Consider the following 25,883-nt stretch of genomic DNA (forward strand, 5'->3'; position numbering starts at 1 on the left):
ACTCGAACGCTAAACAAATTGGGTAAAACCGTGCTAATTATTTCATATCGCGTAACAATAGCGGATAGCCGGTTGCGGATGAATATGGAATACTGAATGGAGCACTTTCATTGGCTGACGGAAAACTGGGTGAGGCGCACGTGGCCGAAGCGGTATTTTACAAACAGAAGTGTAAAGAAAAGGAATGCAGACGTTTCAGTGAAAATTAAAGGTGCAGTTATTGAAAACTGCGCCACCGAACAGACAAGTGTAATCTTTTCAGGATGAGGACGAAAGAGAAGTAGGGTTTGCTGACAAAGTTAGCTGATTATCCTTGGGATTCTGTGCTAAAGTTGATGGTATCGGAGTCGAGAAAACTTCGTTTGTGTGCACTTGAACTGACCGTCCAGGGAGTGGAAGCTCGAGAGATGGTTGACTGAAGGCGCGATTGCCCTGAAGTAAACTCGACATTTGCTTCTGCTCTGCGTGATCTAATTTAGACTCATACTCCTGGATGCTAGCAAGGGATCTGTGTCCGGTGATCTGCATATTTTTATGTGCATCGACGCCAGATTTTACAAGGGTTTGGACGGTTGTTTTTCGGACCGAATGATTAGTTTTCCGGCCTTTCAGACCAGCAGCCTCGGCTGCCCTCTTCATTAGCTCTCCCAAACGATGCTCTCCCATTGGAGTGGAGTAATACCACACAGCTGCATCAGGTTTGAGGCGACATTCGGGAATTGTGTGTCCAGCTCTGGGCCATCAAATGGATCAAGTAGCATGCAAATTTCAGCGTCGGTGAGATCAAAAGGGTCAGAATTTGATTGATCGGCAGCCGTGCTTGTTGTGGCGTCTGCTAGTTGACAAACAAAAAGTAGTCCGTACGTGAGACGTCACAGTTACAACTGACCAATATATCAAATATATTTGACAGTTGTGTTTACTACGTGATATAGTAGGCGCTGGACACTTAGATGTGTAATAATAAATGATATGCATAATTGCGCAGATGTAACAAAAATCAATCGTCTGTTTTTAGTGATGAATGACAGACAATCATCATTCTAGGCATGACATCCAGTTCAGATTTTAACATAGACGTCCGTGAATAATTTCTAGGTCCAATAAAAATATTTGTAAAATAAATAGGTCTTATGATTATTGCCTTTGAACGCCGATTCACGGTTTATGAATGCTTAGACTATAATACTTGACACTTAACATTTCGACAATCACGATTTTACTGTTGCAGTATGGTATTTTACTTCTCGTTCCACCTCCCACGCATTGTTGCTCCAATAAAGCCTTAAAAGAAGAAAATAAAGACCATAATGAACAGCTTTTTAGGGATTTTGATGGAACAACAATGCGAAGAGGTGATACGAGGCTACGAAGCGATGGCGATATTACAATTGAAAAGCATTTCACGTCACATGAAGATGCATGATACACTTAAATATCATGTCTTTTGTCGAGCCCTTCTGTCATAGCTATGCAATATGTAAACAGTATTTGCCGATAAGATGCACATCATCTTTTATTATAATATAGTTGTTGTTTAACGCGGTAATCAAGAATATTTCACTTATAAGATGGCCACAAGCTTTAATATCGGGGGTGTCCCCGGGCTAAAGAGTCTGCCTTTTTTAAGTTACAAGCTAACTTTGCCACATGTGACTGAAATGTAGAAATCTCCAACCTTTGTCCCTGTCTGCTCGACCCATCTTTTTCATATAAATAACATTATATTCTGAAACTCCTCAAAAGTAACTTCTTTAAAGCTCGATGCTTCTTATTCACAATAGACAATTGTTTATAATAAAGGAAACTATACGAATAATCAGGAAACTATACGAGAAATATCTTGACATTAGACAATGCTAAAGCATGAAACGCCCTCTATTCTGTGACAACAAGCTGTGTACAAACATCGAGTTTGACGCTTACGTCTGGCGTTAAGAAGAGCTTACGATATCATTCAAAGTTAAACGCAAATAACCGTTTAAAACGTATTTTAGTAATATCCATGAAACAGCCATAACTATATGAGTTGCAATTCTCAGGAACATTGAATATCACACCCTATTCTGTTATTTTGCATTACACACGATTTTACATATACGTTTAAGAGCAACTTTGTAAAACAAAAATGGATTGTATATTTTGAAATTCAGTGATACGCATGTGTAAAAAAATTTCGAAATTCCTCGAGAATCAAGGCTACTTATTAACAGAACTGGCACATGGATGTTTACGTACATAATATGAAAACATGGTACAAAATTATAAATACCAGCAGAGATATGTTGAGTTAGGTATAACAAGGTATTAATTTTTTCAGATTTTAAATACAGAGCTTCCGAACACACGTTTATGGTATCACACAATCTTAACAATTATTCGACAATCTTCAATTATTTATTTGAAAATTTATTACTGTCTTACAGGGTTTACTAAGCAGAATGAAAAAGGGACTTCATCTAACCAGAAAATTGCCAAATGTGTACATGGTCTTCGAAAGAGGATAAGAGAAACTTTTACAAGTTTCCAACATAGGTGAGAAGATTAATGTGATAATACCTGGCCACATAATTTATGTTATAAGAAGTTACATCTACACTCGCAGAGCATTGTCCAGTATGCTGTCGTTATTCACGTGGTGTGGAACGGTGACTTGAAGTTTCGGATTCGAGGACATAGCTGCACAAATTATATCCTTCGCATTCTGATTTCCTGCCCAGCACCGTCTGGCAACCTGGATACAAGAAAAAATGTGATAATTGGCAAATGACCACACATTTTACTGGTGAAATCCGGAATCTTGTCTATTTTCCTCCGTTAGGGTTTTTTCTGACTGTTCCAACGTACCGGCACAGTAGTCACGTTGTCATAAATGTATGTTGTTATAAACGGCAGCAGATAAGAAAAAAGCCAGCTTTATGCAGGTGTTCGCCAAGGTCCTGTCCTCGGTCCACTATTATTGTTGTCAAACATTAACAACCTACCTAATGATATTATAAACAAAATACGTCTTTTTGCAGATTTTACAAGTCTTCATGTTATATATGATAACCTGCAATGCCAAAATACACACCAAAAGAAGTCTTGTGTCTGATTTTCAAATAATAGAAACTTGGTTTGACAAATGGCTGGTTAGCTTCAATGCTTCAAAATCTAAGTCTGCGATTGTGTCAGGACGAGCTTATCCCCTGCCTTTAAATCAGCTAATATCAACCCCTCTATATCAGATATACATCTTGGTGTTGCACTTTCTAAGAATGGATCGTAGAATGAACATATAGAAATGTCATAGCAGCTGCCTCCAAAAAGTCAGCTGTTTTCTTTGCAATTAAATATTAGTTTGACAGAAAAATGTTTGGAGATAACGTATAAAAGCGTCGCTTGGCCTAGTCAGGAATACGCAGATGTTGTTAGGGATAATCTGACAGAAATGCAAGCTGAACGCACTAAAAGAGTGCAGAAGGACTGCTCACTCAATTGTTCTACAATGAAATAAAAGCTTTTAAAAACACGTACCCACATAGACGCCACCTAGCCCAATGGCTCGAGAAGAATTAGGCAAAACACAGTGATATGAATTGCAATTTATTAGACGTCACTAGTCTAGAATTACTCAAAATTATGGGTTGTTAACACATTTGGAATATAATCACATTAACACAATGTAGAGGAACCCGGCCTCGGGGACCCTGTTGGGCTGATTTTGCCATTTCGAATTTTCTTAACTTTAAAGCGAAAAAAGACGAAAATGCGAGAAGCTGAAAATGTAGATATGAAATATGAAAATCATGAAAACAGGTGAAAGCATACAAATGAGATGCATCACGTCAATGTTCAGGTTTTTTTTCATAATATTTTCTTAATATCTCGTTTAAAGCCTTTTGGTTATTTAACTATGGTTTTAAACACGAAATCATAAAATTAAGAAATAATCAGTTGCCAATATTTAATATCTAAACCTTATTTCTGCTCTAACACAATGGCATTTCATTAAATGATACTGATTTGTCTGTTTGTCTTATGCATTCTAGGTTAAAGAATCAACAGGTGTGATACAGTATGCATTTTCACGCGGTCTGGGTTTCTGATAGAAAAACAAATAAGGGGAGACCACTTTAAATCGTCTGCGTTAGCTGATCAGCACATTGGATGATTTCGCTTGGAATGCATTAAACATGATTTAATAATGTTCAGATTCTGTAGATTACCCTTCTTTCATTTCTTGACCTTAATAATGGATTTAGCCCAATTATTAAAGGGTAATTAGCTGAAGTTAATGTTACCAGTTAACATATCCATGACGTAACGTTGGACTTACCCCATTAGAAACATCCCAATCAAGCATAGATCGAGCCCGCTTGCTCGCCTCCTGGAAGATAACAAAGAAGTTGTGCAGTTCATAATCATTAATGCAGCTAAAAAATAGATACTACCAACTCGTTATGTTTATGCACCCTAGTTTGTCATATAATTAGGTATAATTCTTATTTACCTCAGTTCCGTCTAGAACAAGACCGAAGCCACCATTGATTACTTCTCCCCTGTGAACAAAAACACGACGTATTTAACAGACAGTCGCCTTTTCAAGTTTCTAAGCGTGCCAACAATCCAAGGGGAAGTGTCCTTATGACATAGGCCAGCCGCATATTGTGACATATAGAGCACAGTTTTCGTATAGCGGTCTGTGAAAAGCATTTTTGTAATTAAACATTTATGGATATCTGTTGTATGAAGTTATTGTGATAAATAAGTTAAAAAGATTAAGAAAACTGAATGGCCTACCACCCGACTCCTCCGCCGTTGTGAAGAGCAACCCATGTGGCTCCCCTAAAGCTGTCACCAATCACATTTTGCACTGCCATATCTGAATGAAATGAACGAAAAAAAAGGGTTTCATGCCTCTGTATTTTACTTCCTCCTTACTGAACTAAGAAATTGTCTTTATATGGCTCTCCAGCGAACGAGACGAAATCTAAGCTTCGAAACAGACATTTATATGCTATAGCTATCAATCATAAAAAACTTTCTGGGTGAATAATGGCAGGATCAGTTTCGAAAAAAACGTTCAACACAAAGCACCAAGGAACTGAGAAAGTATGTACAGGTTTCTGTCACTTAAAGTCCTTAAAAATTGATATAATTCATACATCTATATAATTTTGGAACCAGTCTTATGACCATTAGTATAGGTCAGCTGAGTGTAAGATCAATTCGTATGTAAGAACAATTTTTGTAATTAGCTAAAGATCAGATGTACCTGCACAAAATGCCGAACCGTCATAGATATTGGATGTCTCTCTGTAGGGACTATCGGTGCCGCTTACATCATGATGGTCTCTGCTGATGACGACGGGGGCCTACAGGAGGACATAAAGTGGTTTACTACAATATGTTTTTGTTACAGAGAGCTAGAAATAAGAATTAACAACTGCACCTTTACTTTTGTTTACTTTTTCTTTTCAGAAAATAGCTAAGGGTTGAATTTACATTGCTCCAAACCGTGGAATTATTTAATGAAGAGATAAAAAGGCAGTAACATTTAGCTCTTAAAACATCCCAGAATTCTAGCTTTTCGTCGTGTAATTCAGGTGGTATGAAAACGCACCTTGATGGTCCCATCTTTTATGGCTTTATTAAAAGCAACTGCAATTGCCGATCGCCCGTTCATATCGGCATACAGGATCCGTGCTTGTGACCCAACAACCTAGAAGAAAATATAAATTTAAGTGAGTATAATCGACACTCGTCATTCGTCAGTTATAACTAACATTCTGGATTAGCTATCACAAAACCAATTTCCAGCACGATGATCAACACAAAACACCACGAAAGAACTACCGGTCCGAAAGTAAAAATTCAGCACGGATTAATGCAAAGAGAAAGAAGCCAATCAATCATTAACAATTATGCCGGAAAGTCACAAGAAATTTTCTAACTGCCTTAATTTAATCAGTATCTTTATCTTTCTTTATCTTCATCTTTATTTACCATATTTATAAAGATATGCAGATGTAATCTTAGATATTGCAATCGTATGGCGGGAGTAAAGTCTGGTGAAAGTAATGTATTATAGGTCATGATTGTAAGGCGATTACACAGGTAAGAATGTAACATGTGACATAACACAGAACAATAATTACACAAAAAATATCAACGAGGAACCTTTGGAGATCAAAGAGCAAGAAGATGATTTTTATTTTAGACTTGACATGTGAAAAACAAATTGTTGGTTTGAGGTCGATTGTCAATTTGTTCCATTACCGAGCCCCCGTAACATACAGTGTATGTATAGTGTAAATGGAAGAATGGGACATAAAGGTTGAATCTGTGATTTCGGGTTAATTTGTAAGATATCAGAGCAGAGGTAAAATTATTTGTCTGAAAGAACTTTTAGTTTTCTAAATATTGGTGCAGTATGTTCAGATCTGAAAAGGTAATTTATCTCAGCGCACGTTTTTGGAGGAGAAGGATAGGCTGTAGATGAGTTAGGAAGGTGTTACCCCGGAGAGGATTTGCACAGAATAGGTATGGAGAGACAAGCGAGTGGCATAGAATAAGGAGGGTTTTTTTAAAGCAGTTTCTAATATGGTTAATTATACAGATGTTCCTGGATATTTTCATAGTTATATAAGCGATATGGCAAGTCCAAATTAATTTATCGTTAGAAACAATACCTAGAAACTTAAATTCACTCACCAGATTTGAAGTAGTGCTTTGTATAGTTTAACTGGGAAGATTAGCTAGATGGGATTTACGGTAAGGTTTGAGTATCATGTACTGAGTTTCGCTTGCAGTTAGGGATCATTTATTTTGTTTTGAGAGCCATTTGAGGACTGATTCAAGTTCCTTTGAAACAATGTGTAATAATTCCTTGGTGTTAGCAGAATCCAAGTTGTTCTTAATCGAAAGTATGTATTTTATGTTACGATGTTTGACGTTCCGATTTTATGTAACACGATGCATAGACATACCCTGGTCCCAGGTTAAGCGAAATATTACAAATTGCACATGCAGGACTATTTGGTTGCTATTCACGTATGGGTAATGAAGAATGTCGAATGTGACATTACTCTTTCTGAGGTCAACATGGTGACAGAAATAAGCCATATATAAATCAACCAAGATTATGACAAAACGAAAAGTATATTAACATATTATCGGTGGGCAGACAATCGGTCACTTGGTGATGCTTAACGGACATTGCTGCATAACCAACTGCTGGGTGAAAAACTAGACGTTCACTAATTTCGAAGATAGTGGGGCTTACCATTTGATGACCGCCAGCTTGTTTTATCCAGCGTATGTTGTCAGTGTATTGCTGTCTGGTTGAATCGGGAACTGTAATGAGACAAGTTGGGAAAAATAATTTATTGGATGCTTATTTCTGCTTCTTCAAAATCGATTAAGCAGAATAGTTCTTGCATTGTAACGTTTTAAACACAAGTATACCCATTTCGAGCATTTCCCAAAAGTAAAATTGATATTATTACTGGTAATAAACGTCCATGCATTATGCAAATTTGATCGATTTATTTATTTGATTGGTGTTTTACGCCGTACTCAAGAATATTTCACTCATACGACGGCGGTCAGCATTATGGTGGGAGGAAACAGGGCTATGCAAATTTGACTGCAAATGGAAAACCAATGTTGTAAAAGTTGTGGAATAGGTTAAAAGCATCTGAGTGGAATAAAACAGATTTACACTATAAAAGTTGAAAAATATAATTAAAATCATGTACCTCCTTTTTCTATTATGTTGTTCATCACGTTTTCTGCAATCCTGTCAGTTGTCTCTAAGTCTGAGGAATCTCCGGAAGTACAAATCCATCTGAACATATAATAAGATTAAATTACATTACTGCGGATATGATATAAAAGTATATGTCCTGTGTCTCATGGAGGGCAATAGTGTACTTTAAAAATACTCTTACCTAAAAGGTCCGAACCCCAGCGAGAAAATATCGCCCATGATGTCTTGAACGTATGATGGATAGCGAAAGCGGGTCCCACGCATGTCATCCACTTTTCCCACATCAGCGCCTAAACGACCAGAAAGTCACAAATTGGGATTTGAAATTCAGTTTGGATTTTCAACAAAAAACTACCGTGTACATAGAGAATGAAACAATGAGGTAGGTGACAGCCAATCTGATTTCCGCTAGGGCAAGCAGTTCTATATGTCGAATTGGTGAAAGTTTTGAATCCTTGTCCTATTAACGGGAGTGATTCTCTTACCCAGGGTCTGAGTACAATTACATTCGCACTAAAGCAATAACATCTCTCTGTGTTTTTCAATGTTCTATCATTACAAACTGATTGATGCTGTAGAACTGATTGTGTAACTGTGAGTTATGTCTTACCCGCTCTGCTAGCTTCCAATAAAAATGCATTCCCGTAATCCCAAAAGTACAAGCCAACTTCTGCCAATCTGTTAATCGCTGCCACATGTCGTCTTAGGCTTACATGTAAACGATAAAGCGCGATTTATTGTAAAATTTGAGGAGGTAACTTTAACAAAGATGTTGTTCTTCTGATAAAGATTCGAAAAACTAGCGTACAATTTTCATCTGAAGGTCTTTTAACATAGATCTGGAAATCTATTTCAAGGGAAATTCTGCCTTTTCAAACAGACCTACCTGTCTTGAACCAAGTTCTTGAACTTCATGGGATTCGCTTTCATCATTTCTCTGGCTTCATCATATGATAGCTTTACAAGATACAAAACTTCATAGATTATGATATTTAAGATAAAGCAGTTACCAGTTTCGACGTGCAGCTCTAATAAATTTAGCACAGTGAACATAAGGGTGTTCAAACATGAATACAAATACCTATTATGAGAAAACTAAAGTGCCACACACGCACTATTTAAAGAAACCCTTACTTATTTAGATGTTTCTAGTCAACAAATAGGTATTTGCGAATTCTTTTCAAGCAGTTTTGGTTGTGTTTTTTTTTTTCATGTTGCCAAAATTCAGCATGGTGTTATATAATATTCAATCAAACCCCAAGGTAAACCCTTGGTGATAAGTATTTTTTTTCGCCTGCCTACCTGCACTGGGTAATAGCCTCCTAAGAAGGGATTGTGACAGGATGTTTGATCTGACCCCAGATCTACAAGCACATCTCCTGTGTTATCATATTCACAGACCAATCGCTCCCTGGAATGTAATGAAAACACTAGAGTTTTAATTAATCAAAGATTCCACACCGACCCTACTCTATTTTAGACAATATTCCCGCAATCTGCAGTAGTCACTTTGACGGAAGAGCCTTATAAATCAAAATCCCACCCCAGTATGCGCCCGCCAAGATCTAGTCTACATCAGTCAGATCTCAACCCAACCGGCTTTAGGTAAGATCACATTTTCGCCTTTTTCAGTCGATTTTAACAAAACCTGCATAAATCGCAGTGCCACCAAACTTTGCATTTGTCATAATGGCATCACGTCCTGTGTTAGTCATAATGCCACCATACCCTGTGTTAGTCATAATGCCACTAAACCCCGGGTTAGTCATAATGCCACCTAACCCCGGGTTAGTCATAATGACAACAATAGTCATATCTTCATCACATCATGTACTATTAAAGATCCCAGCCCATGAACTTTTATTCAAGATCATACCACAGGTAATATCTGGGATCCAACCTGTTTTGGCCAAGATCCGACCCAAGATTCTGCTTGCCAATGCTGTCACGCCATTCTGTATTAGTCAACATTACACCAAAGTCTAGTGAAGACTCCACCCTAGCTTGCATTGGTGAAGATCCATTGTATATTAATCAAGATCTGCATCCATAAAGTAGTATTCTGCGGGTGTAATAAGAATACCCGAGGCCTGGACCGTTTACATTGTTTCTAATAATATGCTATTAACCTCGCTGCATTGTCGTGTTGGTAGGGACCGATTTCACCGATTATCATTTGACCATTTGCCAACATCATCACACTGATGTTACTGCTCTGGTTTCATTCTCTTTATATTAGTCATAATTCCACCCCAGACTTTATTAATCAAGATTCACGAAGCACAAGAAAAGAAAATGATGAAGATGGTGATCCAGTATTGTATTTTTGGTTGTATTTTAGAAATGGTAATATAATAGGTCTTACAGCATGTAGAGAGAAACCAGAGAAGGGTGTGATACTAGTAATTGCCAAATGTTTCACACGTAACCGATGAAATTTGTATAATTAAAGACGTACAGCATAGAGAGTAATTCCAGAGCAGCGACGACAGTGTGATAGCTGGCAAATGGTCACACGTAACTGGTGAAATACGACCTCTTGTCAATTTACCCCAGTTATGGTTTTATTCTGGCTGCAAACGCATAAAAAGTCGCAAATCACACGCCCCTAGAACCATGGCTTAAGCACAAAAAGATAAAAAAATCGTGAAGCTATATTAATTGTAATGTATTAGACGTCATTGGTCTAGAAATACTCAAAATACAGACCTTGGGGATGCTCAGTCCACCATCAGAGTCCTAGTCCATCAGAGTCTTATGCAGGACTATCGTCAGTTTATCCCAGTTATAGTTTTATTCTAACTGTTCATGCAAATGTTTAAAAAGCAGCAACTTACACCCTTCTAGCACCATGGCTTAAGCAGAGCTAGGCAAACTGCAATCTATTTACAATCGACAGTCATCACACTTTAGAAAATAGAATGCAAACACAATAGAATTGCATAGATTCATAATCTAATTCAGATTTTAAAACGACTTATGATGAAACTCTGTTCAGTACAAAATGCATAAATTTATCTTACAAGATAAGAGCTACTTGCCAAAGATCCACAACGTTGCCATGATACCCCAGACTCAGAGTTTCCTTATCCTTACGAGCTCGTCGAATAATGCTGATACAGTCATCAAGGCTATCGGTGATTTCCTTTAACCAGCCTTGTCGGTGACGCTTCACTAAAGCTTCTTTACTCACCTTAAGAGAAAAATCCACATGATCGTATCAAATCTCATGTACAAAGAACAATTTATATTTATTCAAATCCTTGTGATGAAAAAGCCGATAATTTTTTTCTCACTTGAGCAAAACTTTATTTAAATGTAAATTGATGAAGAAGAGGGATTTTAAACTAGGAAAAAATGTTAGTTGAGACATTGATTTTGTGATCAAGAATGAATGTTAGATGGTATAAAAATTCTACAAATATATTTCCAACAAAGCCCTTGCTCATACAAGTATGATTGGGATTTAATGGACTTCTACGCAGAGTATCTATCGATACTACAACCCATAAGAAATCGTTGGTACCAATTTCCAAATCTACTCTTCAAAGCACACATGTCTTTTTCGGCAATGCTGTCACTGTTTTGGGGTCTTGAAGACAATGAAGTCAAACCAGAGTGGCAATGGCCATTTATATATATAGTGTTCTTTTAACTGGTTGTCTCTTACACGCAGGTTATTGGAGACCAAGTACCATTCACCAATAAACACACACAAAATGAGTTCTGCGGAGTTTCCTAGTTTCCAAATGTAGATTGTTTACTCTCTTTTTTCCCGTTGATATACTCCGTCATATAAGTGAAAAAGTACGGTGTTTTACAAAATGTCTATCCTTTATTGGCGAGTGATACATGAATCTATGCGTCGAAACAGACATTCGTATACCAGCCGTCAACCAATAAGGACGTTCCAGGCCAATAATTGCAAGGCCAATTCCCAAAAATGACGTATAACACAAAACACCAAAGAACTAAGAAAGTATATAAAGTACTAAAATAGGACAGATTCATGGAAAGAGAAGCAGTCAACAGTTTTCAGTGATGTTGGAAAGACGCAAGGTATGTTCTGGGCAACTGAGTGATATTAGTGTTCAAATGTCATGAATTTAACCCATAGTGGACATGAAAGGCGAAATCAAAGGTACATTCGTAGTCATAGTAACGGGGTAAATATAAAGGCACGGACAGTTTAAAATTGCAACTCTCGGTATGCATAGACAACAGTTATTTAGACACCATTGATGGAAACTGAGCGAAAAGTAATGTAAAAGCTCTGTGGCCAATAATTTCATGTTCAGAAGGCATTTCTACGATACCTCCGCCACCACGCCGATACAACCGCAGATCACAGAAGCTTTAGCTTGGGCTCCACTCATTCCACCGAGACCCGAGGTCACAAACACCTGCAGGTAGGACACCACATATATCAATACAAAATACTAAAACATATAGAATAAAACCAGAGAAGCAACGAGAGTGTGATAATTGGTAAATGATCACACGTATCAGATGGAATACGATCTCTTGTCAATTTACCATAACCACGGTATTATTCCAAGCTTTCATGTATATGCTTGAAAAAGTAACAAAAGACACGCCCATGTAGCCATGACTGAAGTAGAATTAGGCAAAAACCAAATGCAGTGATGTTAGTTGCAATTTATTAGACGTCACTATAGTTTAAAATGACTCAAAATACTGTATCACGCATCGGGCATTTATAGAAATGTCATCTCATATGCTATTAAGAATTTCACCTCTGCCATGGTACACTTTACAGTGTTCGTCTTATTGGTATCACATTTTGTATCCCACAGGGTAGGTATGATTTATTGGCACAAGGTATAACTTCTAAGAATCGAGAATATCAGTAACACTGAAGCCGTACGTCCAGTTATGAAATGCTGTTTAGGTAAAGACAAACAGTTCAGGCAAAATTTACACTGTACAAAGTTACCACATAGTGATTAAAACGAATCAGGGAGGAAAGTATGATAGTCTGGCAATGGGCTTAACCGATGAAAAGCCATCGACTTGTCCATTTACAACTGTTAGGGGTGTATTTTTATCGTTCATATAAATGCTAAATAATAGCATAACTACACGCACCATTTTACCATGGCTTAAGCAGATTTATGTTAAAAAAATGCAGTGATGTTATTAGCCATGCATTGATTAGACCCTAGAATTACTGAAATGTTGTATTGTCGTATGTTTGTTGGAGGGGAATACTTCAATCATATGACCCTGAAATGCTCGTGTGTACAACACCACAGTGATGTTGACATACCTTTCCAGCCAAATCCCCTGTTCCCAAATAGCGGCGTGCAGCATTAAGCACAGTGATCTACAAGACGAAAATAAAGTGTATAGTATGTATTATTTTTTGTTACTTTTTAATTTCTTTTATGTGGAAGAATTGAAGACTTAAATGTTTAGGGTATGGGGGTAACAAAGTAATCATTTTCCATGTGCTATTGATCCAATGCTTACCGTAGTGCCGTGGACAATGCCTTGTGGTCCAATGTAACAGTAACTTCCCGCCGTCATCTGACCATATCTAAAAATTTGAACGCCAGATTTATATTAACCATCTAGAATTTCGCCTCGCTGGTATCAATGAGAATATTGATTTATTGAACTAATGTGACGTTTTGGTCATATAAAAGATGCAAGCGTCGAATCAGTCATTTATGACATCAAGACTGCCATTCAAAAGAAATAAAGGCATCAGTTTTCAGTTTATTTTCAGTTGTAGGCATAATCGATGCTCTAGGCGAAAATCATATAACCGGTTTCCGAATTGCTATCGGGTGCAATTAAGGCGGGCTTTATTTACAATATTTCTTTTAAACACCGCAGCAATATTTGTCAGAGTGATGCATATACAGTATAGGCCCATTTGAACCTGATTAGGCGCTATGGCCCACAGTTTTAAAACTATGATCTAAATTTGCTAGCAATAATGTAGTAAAATTGACAAAACACAGAACAAAGATATTAATAGATCTTTTGGAAGCACACATTTTTGATCTAGTAAATGATGACACATATTAAAATCAGCGTAAAATATGTAGGGTACAAAAACAGCTATAAAATCAGATATATGAACACCATATATATGTAGAACCCTGGAGTATATTGCTACTGAAGAAATTATAGTATGCAATGTAAAAACTGAACTTGGCTCATTTACTTTAATGCGGCTACAGAGTAGACATCAGCCAATTTAGTACAAAAGATTTACAAATAACAATATAAAATATTATTTGAAGCTATATGTCACCGCTGGGATTTCATAGCTATGAAATAACTATAATGCACTGTATGACCTGTATAAAGTAATCTAACAAAGAATCATTTACTTTAGAAATGTCGGACTAAAATGGCATTTATGTAAGGAAAAGTATAGGTTTACAAGAAAGGGTACTCAGTTGTAATATATCTTACACACATATATAATACACAGTGTTAAAGGCTTTGTCCGATGAAACAATAATCAATTTGGACTGTCATTCAGGAAGTACACCTTGTACAGCTAGATACATAGTACATAAACAGTTATGTATAGAGTATATGTAAGCTAATCATACTGATTATACACACATCTTTATCAAGCAGCTGACGGCAATTTCATTATCGATATTGATATTCTGTTAAACATCGTGCCATGGCTGTGTTGCATTCACAAATGGTACTAGAGCAAACGGATATAGTGGAATATTATCATGTGCATGGTTGGCTAGATCCCACATTGTCATTTTCCATTATGTTTCATTACCTCATCCGGACAGCCCAGTTAAATTGTTTTGTAGATAGGAATGACACGGCTGTTGTTGTAATGTTAAAACTGTTGCAGCTTTGGTGAGATGCAGAACAGTTCATGTCAATAAGTATCTGTTTTTATTTTCTGATTCAGTTGCGGTGACCAATTAATCTAGGATCGAATTTATAAGCGGTGTTGACCACACTCGTTGACAAAACTTCCCACATTATACCGAAACATAGGACTTACATTGTGACACCAAGAGCAAACAACTTTTCATACATATCCCGAGATGAATAATTTGGGATTACCTGAAATATAATAAAATGGTCAATTAATTGATAAACAAAATGCAGATTTTTATTTTATTTTACCCTTACCCGATCCATATACGAATTCATGTGTGCATTCAAAAGGTTATTTGCTAACATTTTATATGTACTGAAGTCTATGTAATAACGTCTGATTAAATGACATGATGAATTTTGAAGCCTTGAATTTTGATCTTTAAGTGAAATGTTTTGATTATACCTGTAAACTGAGTGCAGTTGTATAAGCTACGTATTCTTGAGTGTGTGGTAAGGCACAAATCAGACATCTAGAATAAAGATGCAACAGCATCTGTTAGGCATTTGTTAGTGCAGAGACGCACAAGATACATCTGTGAGCAAGTTGTATGTCGAACTCTGTACCATTCCGTTGGTGATGACAACTCTGGGAGCAGTCGGTGCACTGGGAAACAGGCCTAAAGGATGACCGGAGTACATCACCAAAGTTTGTTCGTCCGTCATCTGAGATAGATAGTGCATCACTAGCAAAAACTGAAAGGCAATATTAGCAGCATGACAGGAAAATAAGGCAGGTCAAAAATCGCCGAAGGTGTATGCATTCATGTATGGCTCTAATTTCTGAAGAATTATATATGTCTCATCAAAGCACTATTTTCGGCCGAGGAATATAAAGACAATTGAAAACAGAATTTTGAAATATACTTATCATATAATAAGGAATTGGTTAAATGTAATGTGGTTTTCTGGGATTATAATCTGTAAATGTGTCAATGGTCACAATTTAAAAGTGACCAGCTTAAGAGGTCTACATGTTTTTCTTTACATTACTGTCGTGTATACTTAATATATGTATCATTTAGACGCTTGCAACACAGGTGTGACACAGTGCATCACCTCACTGCTTGCCAGTGACATTACCTGCGCCCAGTTAGAGAACACCTGTCCATTTCCACCGTACGTTACAAGCTCCTCTGGGAATTGTGCCACATGAGGGTCAAGGTTGTTCATTATCATGTGCATAATGGCGGCTGCCTGTCGTGTCTTGGACGGGTATTGGTCTATGGGATAAGCTCTGAGTGTAAACAACAGAGTACATATGGTGTATCTCTCAGGAAGTGTTAATGTTATAATCTGGGCTAAATGATTGCCTTGATACCAACCGCATTATGAGATTATGAGACTGAATTAACGCTGTTGTTATGAGTAAACTTTCAGATATACATATGTAGTAGTATGTACGTTTGAGGAAAAGGCTTCGCATCAAAATTATGCCGTTGACATTGCGACATAATGAAGAGACTGACTGATTATTGTTTAACGTCATACACATGAAAGTTTCACTCGTGCAATGGGAGTGGTTTATTAGGCGTGCCGGTAGAAGAGACCAGATTGCCAGCAGTAAACCACCGACATTTCTCAAGTTGTACTATAGGTCTGTTGGGGTAAACTTCATTTAAACAATTGCTGTGACGCCCCGCTATTGTCTGAGCAGTTGATTATTTTTCAAGAATCAACATTAACACTGAGTTGTTCGAGTGGTGACGACTTGAAACACCGAGAGCCCCCGTCGTTTTGTGAAAGATACAGCCGGATTCGAACCCACGAACACAAGGCTCTAAAACACTTCCATATTCGACTGAACTATCCGGGAAGACCAAACCGCCAATCCTTTGTCTGACCGAGCGCTTCTATTTCAAGAATAGACGGGTATTGGGAAAGGTGTCTAGATATAAGCCGATACCAAACTGCATGATGCACTTGTCTTTGCAAGAGACAGACAGTCATCATGCACCACCTACAATGGAAACTGACAGAGAACCTGTATGTAACAATAAAAACAGTAACGTGGCTGTCATAGTGCGAAAGAAATACAACCAATAGGCCTACTCCAACTTTAGTTGTTTCAGTTAATTGATTTACTATCTGGAATTCTTGTCTACCAGTTCTGGAGCGTGTTATGTTATAAATGGTCTTTAAGAATTGTGACCAGTACGTAAAAATCCGCTGACGCACAGATGTGTTGTACTTTATTGCATACCGGAGGTCACTCATATTATTCATATTATTAAGCAATACACGGAAGATGAGATATACTCCATTACATAATCTTATACACCCTATGTATGCTCATGTAGTAACCCATATAGAGTAAAACCAAATGGACTCCCATTGGCTAAAAGTTCTAAAGTTGTTGCACTATAACCTCATGTAACACCGTCACGAAAGAGCAACCGTGCTGCGTATTACGCTCAACTATGCAAATAAATGCGGGACAGCCGGCACGAAAGAGCATTCATTGACGCTAACTGCGATGTAACGTATTCTTTTATATTTCTCTAAAATGACACCACGCGATTCTTGAAAAAGAGTCGTCAGCTGCATAATACTGGACTCTGATGTTTAAGTCAGAGGAACGCCTTGCAAATGACGATTCTTGAAAAATAATCAGCTCGGCGCTCCGAGCCTCGCCCATTATTTTTCAAGAATCGTCATTTGCTCGGCGTTTCTCTACTACGTAACATTACGCAACAGAGCAGGTCGACCGAGAAATGTATAGAGCGGTAGAAATTCTCTGTATAACAGTAGTACTGAACGCACTTCCTCTGTGACCTAGGCACTATAATGAAAAGGCTGTAACGGTACCTCATGTTGAGAGTTGGTCGGAATCGGTACATGTAGATATGACCATAGACTCGAAGCTCCTCGGCGAACTCAGATGCTAACTCGGCGTGAAATTGGGCAGGGAAGTAGCGAAGAGCATTCTGTAACGCCACCTGCAATTTAACAATGATTACATGCTACAATTAAGTTAGAAAAAAGTTTCAGCAAAATTTCATTATTATGTTACTGACTATGTATGTGCGGTTAATAAAGAATATGAACAGTCAACTTGAAACCATTAGCTTTGCTTAGTTCCACGTTTTGAAAAAATGTTAAATAGATTTATTAATTTTCAACACGATGACATAAAATGGCAAACAACAAAAAACAATGAAAACTATTATTCGGTAAAGAGTTCCTTCTCTCTCAACCATCTTCACCATCTGGCGAGGTATGCTAGAAATAGAGCGCCAGGCGAAATTCTCAGTGTAATTTAACACGCCGTTCAATCTTTGGGCGGCCTAAAAGAAGTTGACGCTAAGAAGTCAGGCTAAAGATTCCGACCAATACTGCCATTATAATACTTAGTTGGAGGCAAAAACTTAAAACCTCATAATCTACATGTAATTAGAAACCACTGTCCTCGAACACGAATTAAAATCCACTAGAAAATATAAATGAACTGCATGCATGGATAGTTACTCGAAGTTAAATTGGTAGGTGGATTCTAACATGTCTTCCTTTTTCTTTTATTTCAAGAACAGTGGCGTTTACATGACCAAGGTTCATATTCGCATTATACTTGAAGACCCAATCACTGCCAATAATTAGAAACTAAAACTATAAGGAGAACAGGTAACCTACCCGTTGTTCCTCCACTAATAGACTAGGTGTTCTTGTAGGCGCATGGGGTAAAGATTCGTCCCTAGGTCGAGGCGCAGGCAAAGTATCCAACGGTAGACCAGAGCATATTTCCTGCAATGTTCCCATGATTAGAAATTACCGTTGTAACTCTTTCGCACTGTTAACCTTCCAAGGAAACCACTAAGTTAAATTCACAAAGGACAAGCACCACGCTGAAAAGAATGACAATGTAGAGAATGTACGGTTAACGCCAATCTCATTTGTAAACCGTGGACAAGCATCTGTGAACTTCAGCAGATGTCTGCATTGGGAAATAGGTCTTGCTGCAACAGATTACAGAAAGTTTGTGAGTTATCTCTGTCGTTTTATCGGTGATTGCTATTAACAGTGCTGGGGGCCTCCGTGGCTCGGTTGGTTAGCACGCTAGAGCAGCGTAATGACCCAGGAATCTCTCACCAGTGCTCATGCTGACGTCCTCTCCGGCCGTATGTGAGAAGGTCTGCCTGCGGATGGTCGTGGGTTTCCTCCGGACTCTGTTGGTTTCCTCCCACCATAATGCTGGCCGCCGTCGTATAAGTGAAATATTCTTGAGTACGGCGTAAAACACCAATTAAATAAATAAATATTAACAGTGCTATGTCTGTTGTTATCTGTGATACTATATCTGCCATTATATATGTTCTTATCATCAGTTGTCAGGGACGCACTGAAGATAGTTGATATTTTAGGTATGACAATTCAAGTTTCAACCTCATAGTCCGTGAATATTTTCTGGGTCGAATACATATATAGGTGTATTCAAATATTCATAAAAACACCATGTTGGTGCAATCAACGTGGATACCTTGGGTTGAACGGAATTAGATTCATATGACGATCACGACATATCCTGAACGCTCTTTCCATATTTCCCAGCCCGAGTTGTTATGCTTATGCTAAAAATCTTACGGAATAAGTTTTTCATAAATGTTTTTATCCGAATGAAAACTTACTGCTGTTTGGTTTCATTTCTGGTGAACGAAGTCTTAATTCTTGGGAAATTAGTGATAGCTGTGATCATAAGGCATATTGTTATTTAGGTTTGATTTTACAATTTACTTCTCTGGTTTTATTGTGCACATAAATATCTTTTAATTTATAGCACAGATATCATTATTACAACACAATGGAAAAATTATTTATTTATTTCACTGGTATCGTATACGTCCTGTTCAATAACAGTTCACATATCTGCCGCCGGTCAGGTCGGACAAAGAGAAAACGTGACGGAGTGCTGAAGTTAAATGGGAGTAATCTCCCCTCCTCTAGCACGAGCAAAAATGAGTACTACAGATGAGTTCTATGACCGTAGTATAGTTACATATGGTCACTTGTTCTGTGAAATACAGAGATTTTAGATTTGAGAATGTAATATTTGCACCAGGAAAAGGTAAAGACTAGTTTTATAAGAGACTTAATATTGTTAATCAGACAATTACTTGCAGATTTACCTTTATGTAATGAACTGACATTTAGGAGAATAATGCGATGGTTGAGAGGAATGTATATATGTATGTATCAGGTAATGTTAGTTTTATAACATATGCACCGCGTACCATGACGTCACATTCCATAACTTGTTATATATTTTGACATATACATATTTTAATAATATTTCACCTCTTTTCCCCCCAAATCTAGTAAATGGACGTTTAATGATTGCGTTGTTTAATGATGATGATTTAAGAGAGAAAACATCAGTTCTAACCTAGCTCAGACCGAGATAAATACCACCCACCCAAAAATTAATTCTCCTTCCTTACATCTAAACCTTTACGGTCGACTCTTCACCACGGACATGGTTACTCGATTGAGTTGTAAAAAGCGTATATGTTCCTTGGACTTATAATAACAGTTGTTTTAGAAAACACTTTTCCAAAGATGACAAAGAAATATTATTTGTTATATCTCGGTTGGCACGATATTATGTTGGACAATAATATTGTGAACGTCTGTCTGAAGCCTAGGGTTGCATTTCGCTGATAAGCGTATAGTTCGCTAATATGTAACTTTTAATAGCACATGTACCTACTATACATAGCTGTTTAAGCTCATCTTTGGGCTAACGGAGAACTGTAGTTCTTTTGTGTACAGGTTGAAATGTATTAACCAGTTAACTGTAGCAGTTGCATCAGTTTTTCTTTGTAATATAATTTTTATCTCGCTTGAATAGTGTTTCAGATTCAGACATTATTTGAGACAAAATCACGAACCTATGTACCCTTATGGTGACGTAGGTGGCCAAATCCTAGCAACTGGACACAGCCAGAGAATTCACGTTTTGCCGTCACGAATACGTGGTTTACCAAAATAAGTCCCATCCGCTAGGTTAAGTGACTTCTTGCCTATGTCTGTGTACAAAAGGCGTTGCTATAAATCAAGTTGATGTGAACAGGTGTTGGAAACGATCTTTTTCCTAATCATTTATCAATCAAATGTCCAGGAAAGTTTGATCACTTCAGGGTACCACACGACCTGAACACCAGGAACTTAGCCGGGGATTATAGGACTGGTTTACATATACCAGAATTAAAGTCGACCAGGACTTACGCTTTAAATCAACAAATTAACTATAGCGATAAAGAATTTCCTGCAACTCGTCGGTTCATTTGACTTTGCCTTAACAGACATACTTAATATATAAGAAGTATTTCCTGTGCTCCACAAAGTTCCTGTCAACAAATGTGGACCTTATAGGACAAAAACAAGGTGATCTGGCGCTTTCGAGTTGTAAATATGATGAATGCCACAGGAACACGGTGAACCATATACTTTGTGGTATTATTCATGATACCGCGAAGGTCAAACTTGTCCGGTGATGAGATGCTAAACAGCAAATGCTAACATAAACGAACAACAAATATATGTATTTCACTGGTAAAATGTGTGACTGTAGCCTGATGCTAATTATCACACTCTTGTTACTGCTTTGATTTAACCAACCTGCATTCAACGTTTTCTGTTCTTGTGTCCCTAATAACACTTAAGGACAAAGATGTTGGAGTTATTCTTACGTTATAGAGTTTATATTAAGTTAAACAACACTCTCAGGAAGTGACTTCCAAACATTTGCATATTATCCAAGTTAATATAATATTATACGTTGTACATTGAATTTTTGAGTAAAACAACAATATAATTTACAAGCTATATGGCTTATACACTACAAGGCTTAAGCAAAGACCCTACAAAATCACCAGGGGTAGTCGGATACCTTATTTGGCGAAATCGTGCCTGGACAGCCCCTTTAAACGATATGAGAAAGCGCTATGCTAACAGATTAATGGGGGTATCTCTATCAAAAGTCCAGGTACAGCCTTATCGACGCAGCAATTGATACTCATCACCTAAAACTCACGTACTCAATGGTATAAGTAGGCCTTGAGATTTGTCTTTGTCCCATATTTGGCCGGGCGCGGGTGTCTCTGATATCTAAATTAACCGCCTTTTATCGATGTAAATATGGAAGACTGGCGGGGGTGTCACAAACAATGGTCTAGACTTGAATATCTCTCCTTGGCGACATCATAACATTAACACCCACCCACACTTTTGTGCAGTTATTCACACGTTTGGTAAGTTTAATATTAGTACTAAAGCTCTTTATGGTTCTATATATTAATACTGATTGTTATCTAACTGTAAAGGTAATGCTTTCAGTCAAAGGAGCGATTCATTGATCTTTATAATTGCCAAACAAACTTCTCACCAGCGATTGGTATGTGTGGGAAATTATTTTTTAACTTTCACCAGGTATCACGTTGCTTTTAGAGTTGAACGCACTTTTAAAGTATGGATATTTAGCGGCTTTTTTTTTGGGGGGGGGGGTGGTTAAAACAGATTTGGTTTTTTAGAGATAGGGGTTAAACGTATGCTAATAAAGGATACAGGTTCGATCCCAAATTGCTGATCTCACCATATACACGTACTTATAAAGGATACAGGTCCAATCTCTAAATGTTAAAATCCTCATTTACACGTACTGATAATTTGGATACAGGTCCGAGCTCTTAATGTCAAAATCCTCATTTACACGGACTGATAAATGATACACATACACACGCTTATAGTATACTAATGTCAATTACTCATGAACACGTAAAGAACATACGCTAAACACTGATGTCTGGAACATAGTCTTCCAACAGTGTCATATATACACGTAAGAAAGATACGCTGACAGTAACCAATGATATTTACCATATGAACACGTAAAAAACATACGCTGAATGTTACAGCACAATGGTTTCTCAGTGCTGCCTATACACTTAATGGAGACACCCTAGCTAACCAGTGACGTTTACCCATGAACATGTTAAGAACGTACGTCGCATGTTACAGCATAGTGGTTCCTCAATGAACACATTTTGCACATGTAACGCATCCTAAATCACATGTAACGTATACCGAATACCTTCTGGACATGTAACGTACACCGAATACTTTCTGTACATTTTACGTATACCAAATACCTTACGTACATGTAACTTATACCGAATACCTTACGTGACGGTAAATCATACAGTGTTTGCAATGAATACCGAATACCTTATGTACATATAACGTATACTGAACACCTGTTCACGTATAATAAATAACTTTTGCACATGTAACGTATACCGAATATCCTCTGCACATGTAGCGCATACCGAATACCTTTTGCACATGTAGCGTATAACGATCACCTTATTTACATGTAACGTATACCGAATACCTTACGCATATGCAACCTATACCGAATACCTTATGCACATGTAACGTATACCGTACTGACGATTGGACATATCTGTGACATAGCTAAAGCGATGGGCTGGTCGACCATTGAAGAACTTTGACTACAAAATACTCCTTTCTGCTCACCCTGTCCTCAGCACATGGAAAATAAGAAAGCAAAATCAAATCTTGAACCATACATTACACAAATAAAGACATAATTTCAGTGAAGTCAAAGCCTCTACGATGGTCGTGTCTAATACTTCATTGAAAATGGCTTAATTGTGAATGCCCTTGTAAATACCACCCACCTTAGTCATTTAACAAACAAAACATTAAAAAACAAAAGACCTGGAATGTCAAACGACCTAAGAATTTAAAAAATAATTTTGAAATTGAACCCAAAATTTTATCAATAGGTGTATACTTTTTGGCATCTTGAAATTGTTGTGCAATACTCTCATGTCACATTGAAAACCAACATTATCCCTGGCGATCAATTCACATTGGACTTCGTTTGGAGACGACAGCCACCATGTCACGAAAAAGAAATCAATCGTAGGGGTAAAGGTCTAACATCCAAGATATACGTAAACATAAAATTTATCTTTCAACTTTTGTTAAATTAGGAAAGATCGTTGTGCGTTCATACATGAAAGCAAGACTATAAGTTCACACTCATAGCTCACGTTTACCGGAAATGGAAATAAGATCGTTACGGCGCTTAATACGTCAAATTTATTGTGTGGCATCAGCTCTCAGGTAGTACAGATATAAATAGCCTCTTATTCTTGGATATAGCCAAAACAGGCATATTTGCGCGTGTATATTTAAAAGTCTAAATATATACCGATCAATGTAGTAAGATCATGTCTTTGTTGCCGCCAAGTTATAAGCATGCAGACAAGAACGCAAAACAAAGAAGGCCGATTGTAACCAACACGTACTGCAGAGGAATAGATTGTTACCAGCCCAGTTCTGTATAAACAGCTCCGTGCCCAACATCCCTGATCCCTTCCTTCCGTTAAGAAGGGCGGAAATGTACTACAAGAGAAAATTAATACATTGCGTTAATACTGGACTGTTGAGCATGCAGCAGGTCAGGCGTGGCTGAAGTCATTTATCTCAATAACAATGTCATGAAGTTTCCAGACTGACATTTTCTTTAGTCGAGCCACACGCCCACGCCTCCTACGCTGGCGAAGAAAGGTAGGCAATGCATCAAAAAATGACTCAAACCCTGGGCGATTTTGGGCAAATTCTGCACACTGCAGTGGAGCCATTCGTGCTCGTGTATAGCAAGACGGTCATCTCAGATGTTCCAGACGGACATGCAGATTGTCTGAGTGCTCACGACTCCCAGAGGTTCAGTGCATGTAGTACCCGTTTATGGGAAGCACACAGATGTTACCTTTATAGGATTACAGATTTACCTGAGTGCCACTCTCAACACAAATTCATTTGACGCAGGCGTTAGCCAAATGTGCAAATAATTTTTTGGCGCACTTGAGTGTGAAGGATTTTCTATTTTCGTCATGAAAAGAGAATATATAATGTGTAGGTAGGTGGCATCTTATTTTGGTCGTGAGCAATTAGCTACGTGTCAGAAGTCACTTAAGCTTCACTGAAGGCGAAGAAATACCCTCTAATATGAAAATCGCGGCCGGCCTGTCTATGGGATTCACGCTTTTAGATCCGACAATTTTCGACAATTTGTATACCTGATACTGTGTCCAGCTTAAGGTTTTTTACGCTCATATTTTGGCACAGGGCCAATAAACTGACGTTGACCGGTAACTGAAGCATCCATTTGGACGTCAACCATATCTATCCACGGTCCAATAAATTCATGCCCAAAATGCTACCCTATCACAATGTTAAGTCCTCAAAATAAGGCTCAATTTATCTTCTTCCAGGCAAGGGTCACAAAATCTTAACAAGTTAGTGTTCATCGCAGACAAATAAACACAACAGACGCTACTTGTTCTGTCCTTTACCGCCACAGACAGTTCGGAACTTGCATGAAGGAGTTAATTTGCCTTGTGTCCTGTTTACATCTATGCTGGTCAGTCTAGTGGAAATAAACTGGCTAACACTACCCACGCAATGTACATGTAATTGTGCTTGGTGCCCAAATATCGGTCTAGCCGTTGAAACAAGCATTCATATACAGTCCGTCAACCATAATCTATTTACAAAACACGGTTAACTACAAACAACCAAAAAACTAAGAAAGTACGCACAGTTTGAAATTAGGACTGATTCATGCAAAGGGAGAGTCAGCACTTTTCAGTGATTATGGAAAGAGACAATGAATGTTTAAAGCACTTTCAAAGCATTTTCTATGTAGCAAATATTTTATTGTAAATCCAAACTATAAATAATCAAAGAATAGAAATGTCGAAAGGATATTGAGCATCTGTGCAAAGAAAATTTGTTGGGATGCAACGCTTGTGTAAAGTGAGTGATGTTGTCAAAAGCTGGATATATCCTTGACTAGTTCATTGAGAGCCAGAAAAACGTTGATGAGTGCTGTATGCTGTGATGTTTTCATGTACTTTCATACTTATTTTTGTTGCACAAGTTTATCTTAACTCTCCGAGGATATATGCCCAACATTTTATAATTCGACAACTTATTCGTATTGTTACATTGAAGTTATTATAAATTACTGGTCTAGCAGAAAATGAAGACAGACGACAGACACAAATCCCGTCATGTCTCGCGTGATCTTGCTCGAAACTATTAGCGATTCTGAAATATTAATGTGGCTTTTTGCTGTATACTACTGTCATGTCGAGAAATATAACCGTTGACAAATTGCATTGATATTGGATAATTCCAGACTGTCTTCTTC

At 37.7% G+C, this 25,883-nt stretch overlaps 1 protein-coding gene across 1 annotated transcript; it reads right to left on the bottom strand.

The window, feature by feature from the left end:
- Positions 1–1,544: 1,544 nt before the first annotated feature.
- Positions 1,545–18,539, bottom strand: LOC135470478 (urocanate hydratase-like). The gene is made up of 21 exons (XM_064749453.1): positions 18,275–18,539; positions 17,453–17,583; positions 15,728–15,881; positions 15,212–15,340; positions 14,769–14,830; positions 13,247–13,313; positions 13,044–13,100; positions 12,070–12,156; positions 10,791–10,946; positions 9,056–9,160; positions 8,640–8,710; positions 8,364–8,461; positions 7,935–8,043; positions 7,743–7,831; positions 7,268–7,338; positions 5,606–5,704; positions 5,258–5,357; positions 4,783–4,864; positions 4,493–4,541; positions 4,319–4,369; positions 1,545–2,734 (listed from the first exon to the last, which is right to left on the bottom strand). The coding sequence occupies exons 1-21, from the start codon at positions 18,398–18,400 to the stop codon at positions 2,594–2,596; spliced, it is 2,034 nt and encodes a 677-aa protein (XP_064605523.1). The 5' UTR covers positions 18,401–18,539; the 3' UTR covers positions 1,545–2,593.
- Between the last annotated feature and the right edge of the window lie 7,344 nt (positions 18,540–25,883).

The sequence above is a fragment of the Liolophura sinensis genome, chromosome 7 (genome assembly GCF_032854445.1).
Source record: "Liolophura sinensis isolate JHLJ2023 chromosome 7, CUHK_Ljap_v2, whole genome shotgun sequence".
Taxonomy (NCBI): Eukaryota; Metazoa; Mollusca; class Polyplacophora; order Chitonida; family Chitonidae; genus Liolophura; species Liolophura sinensis.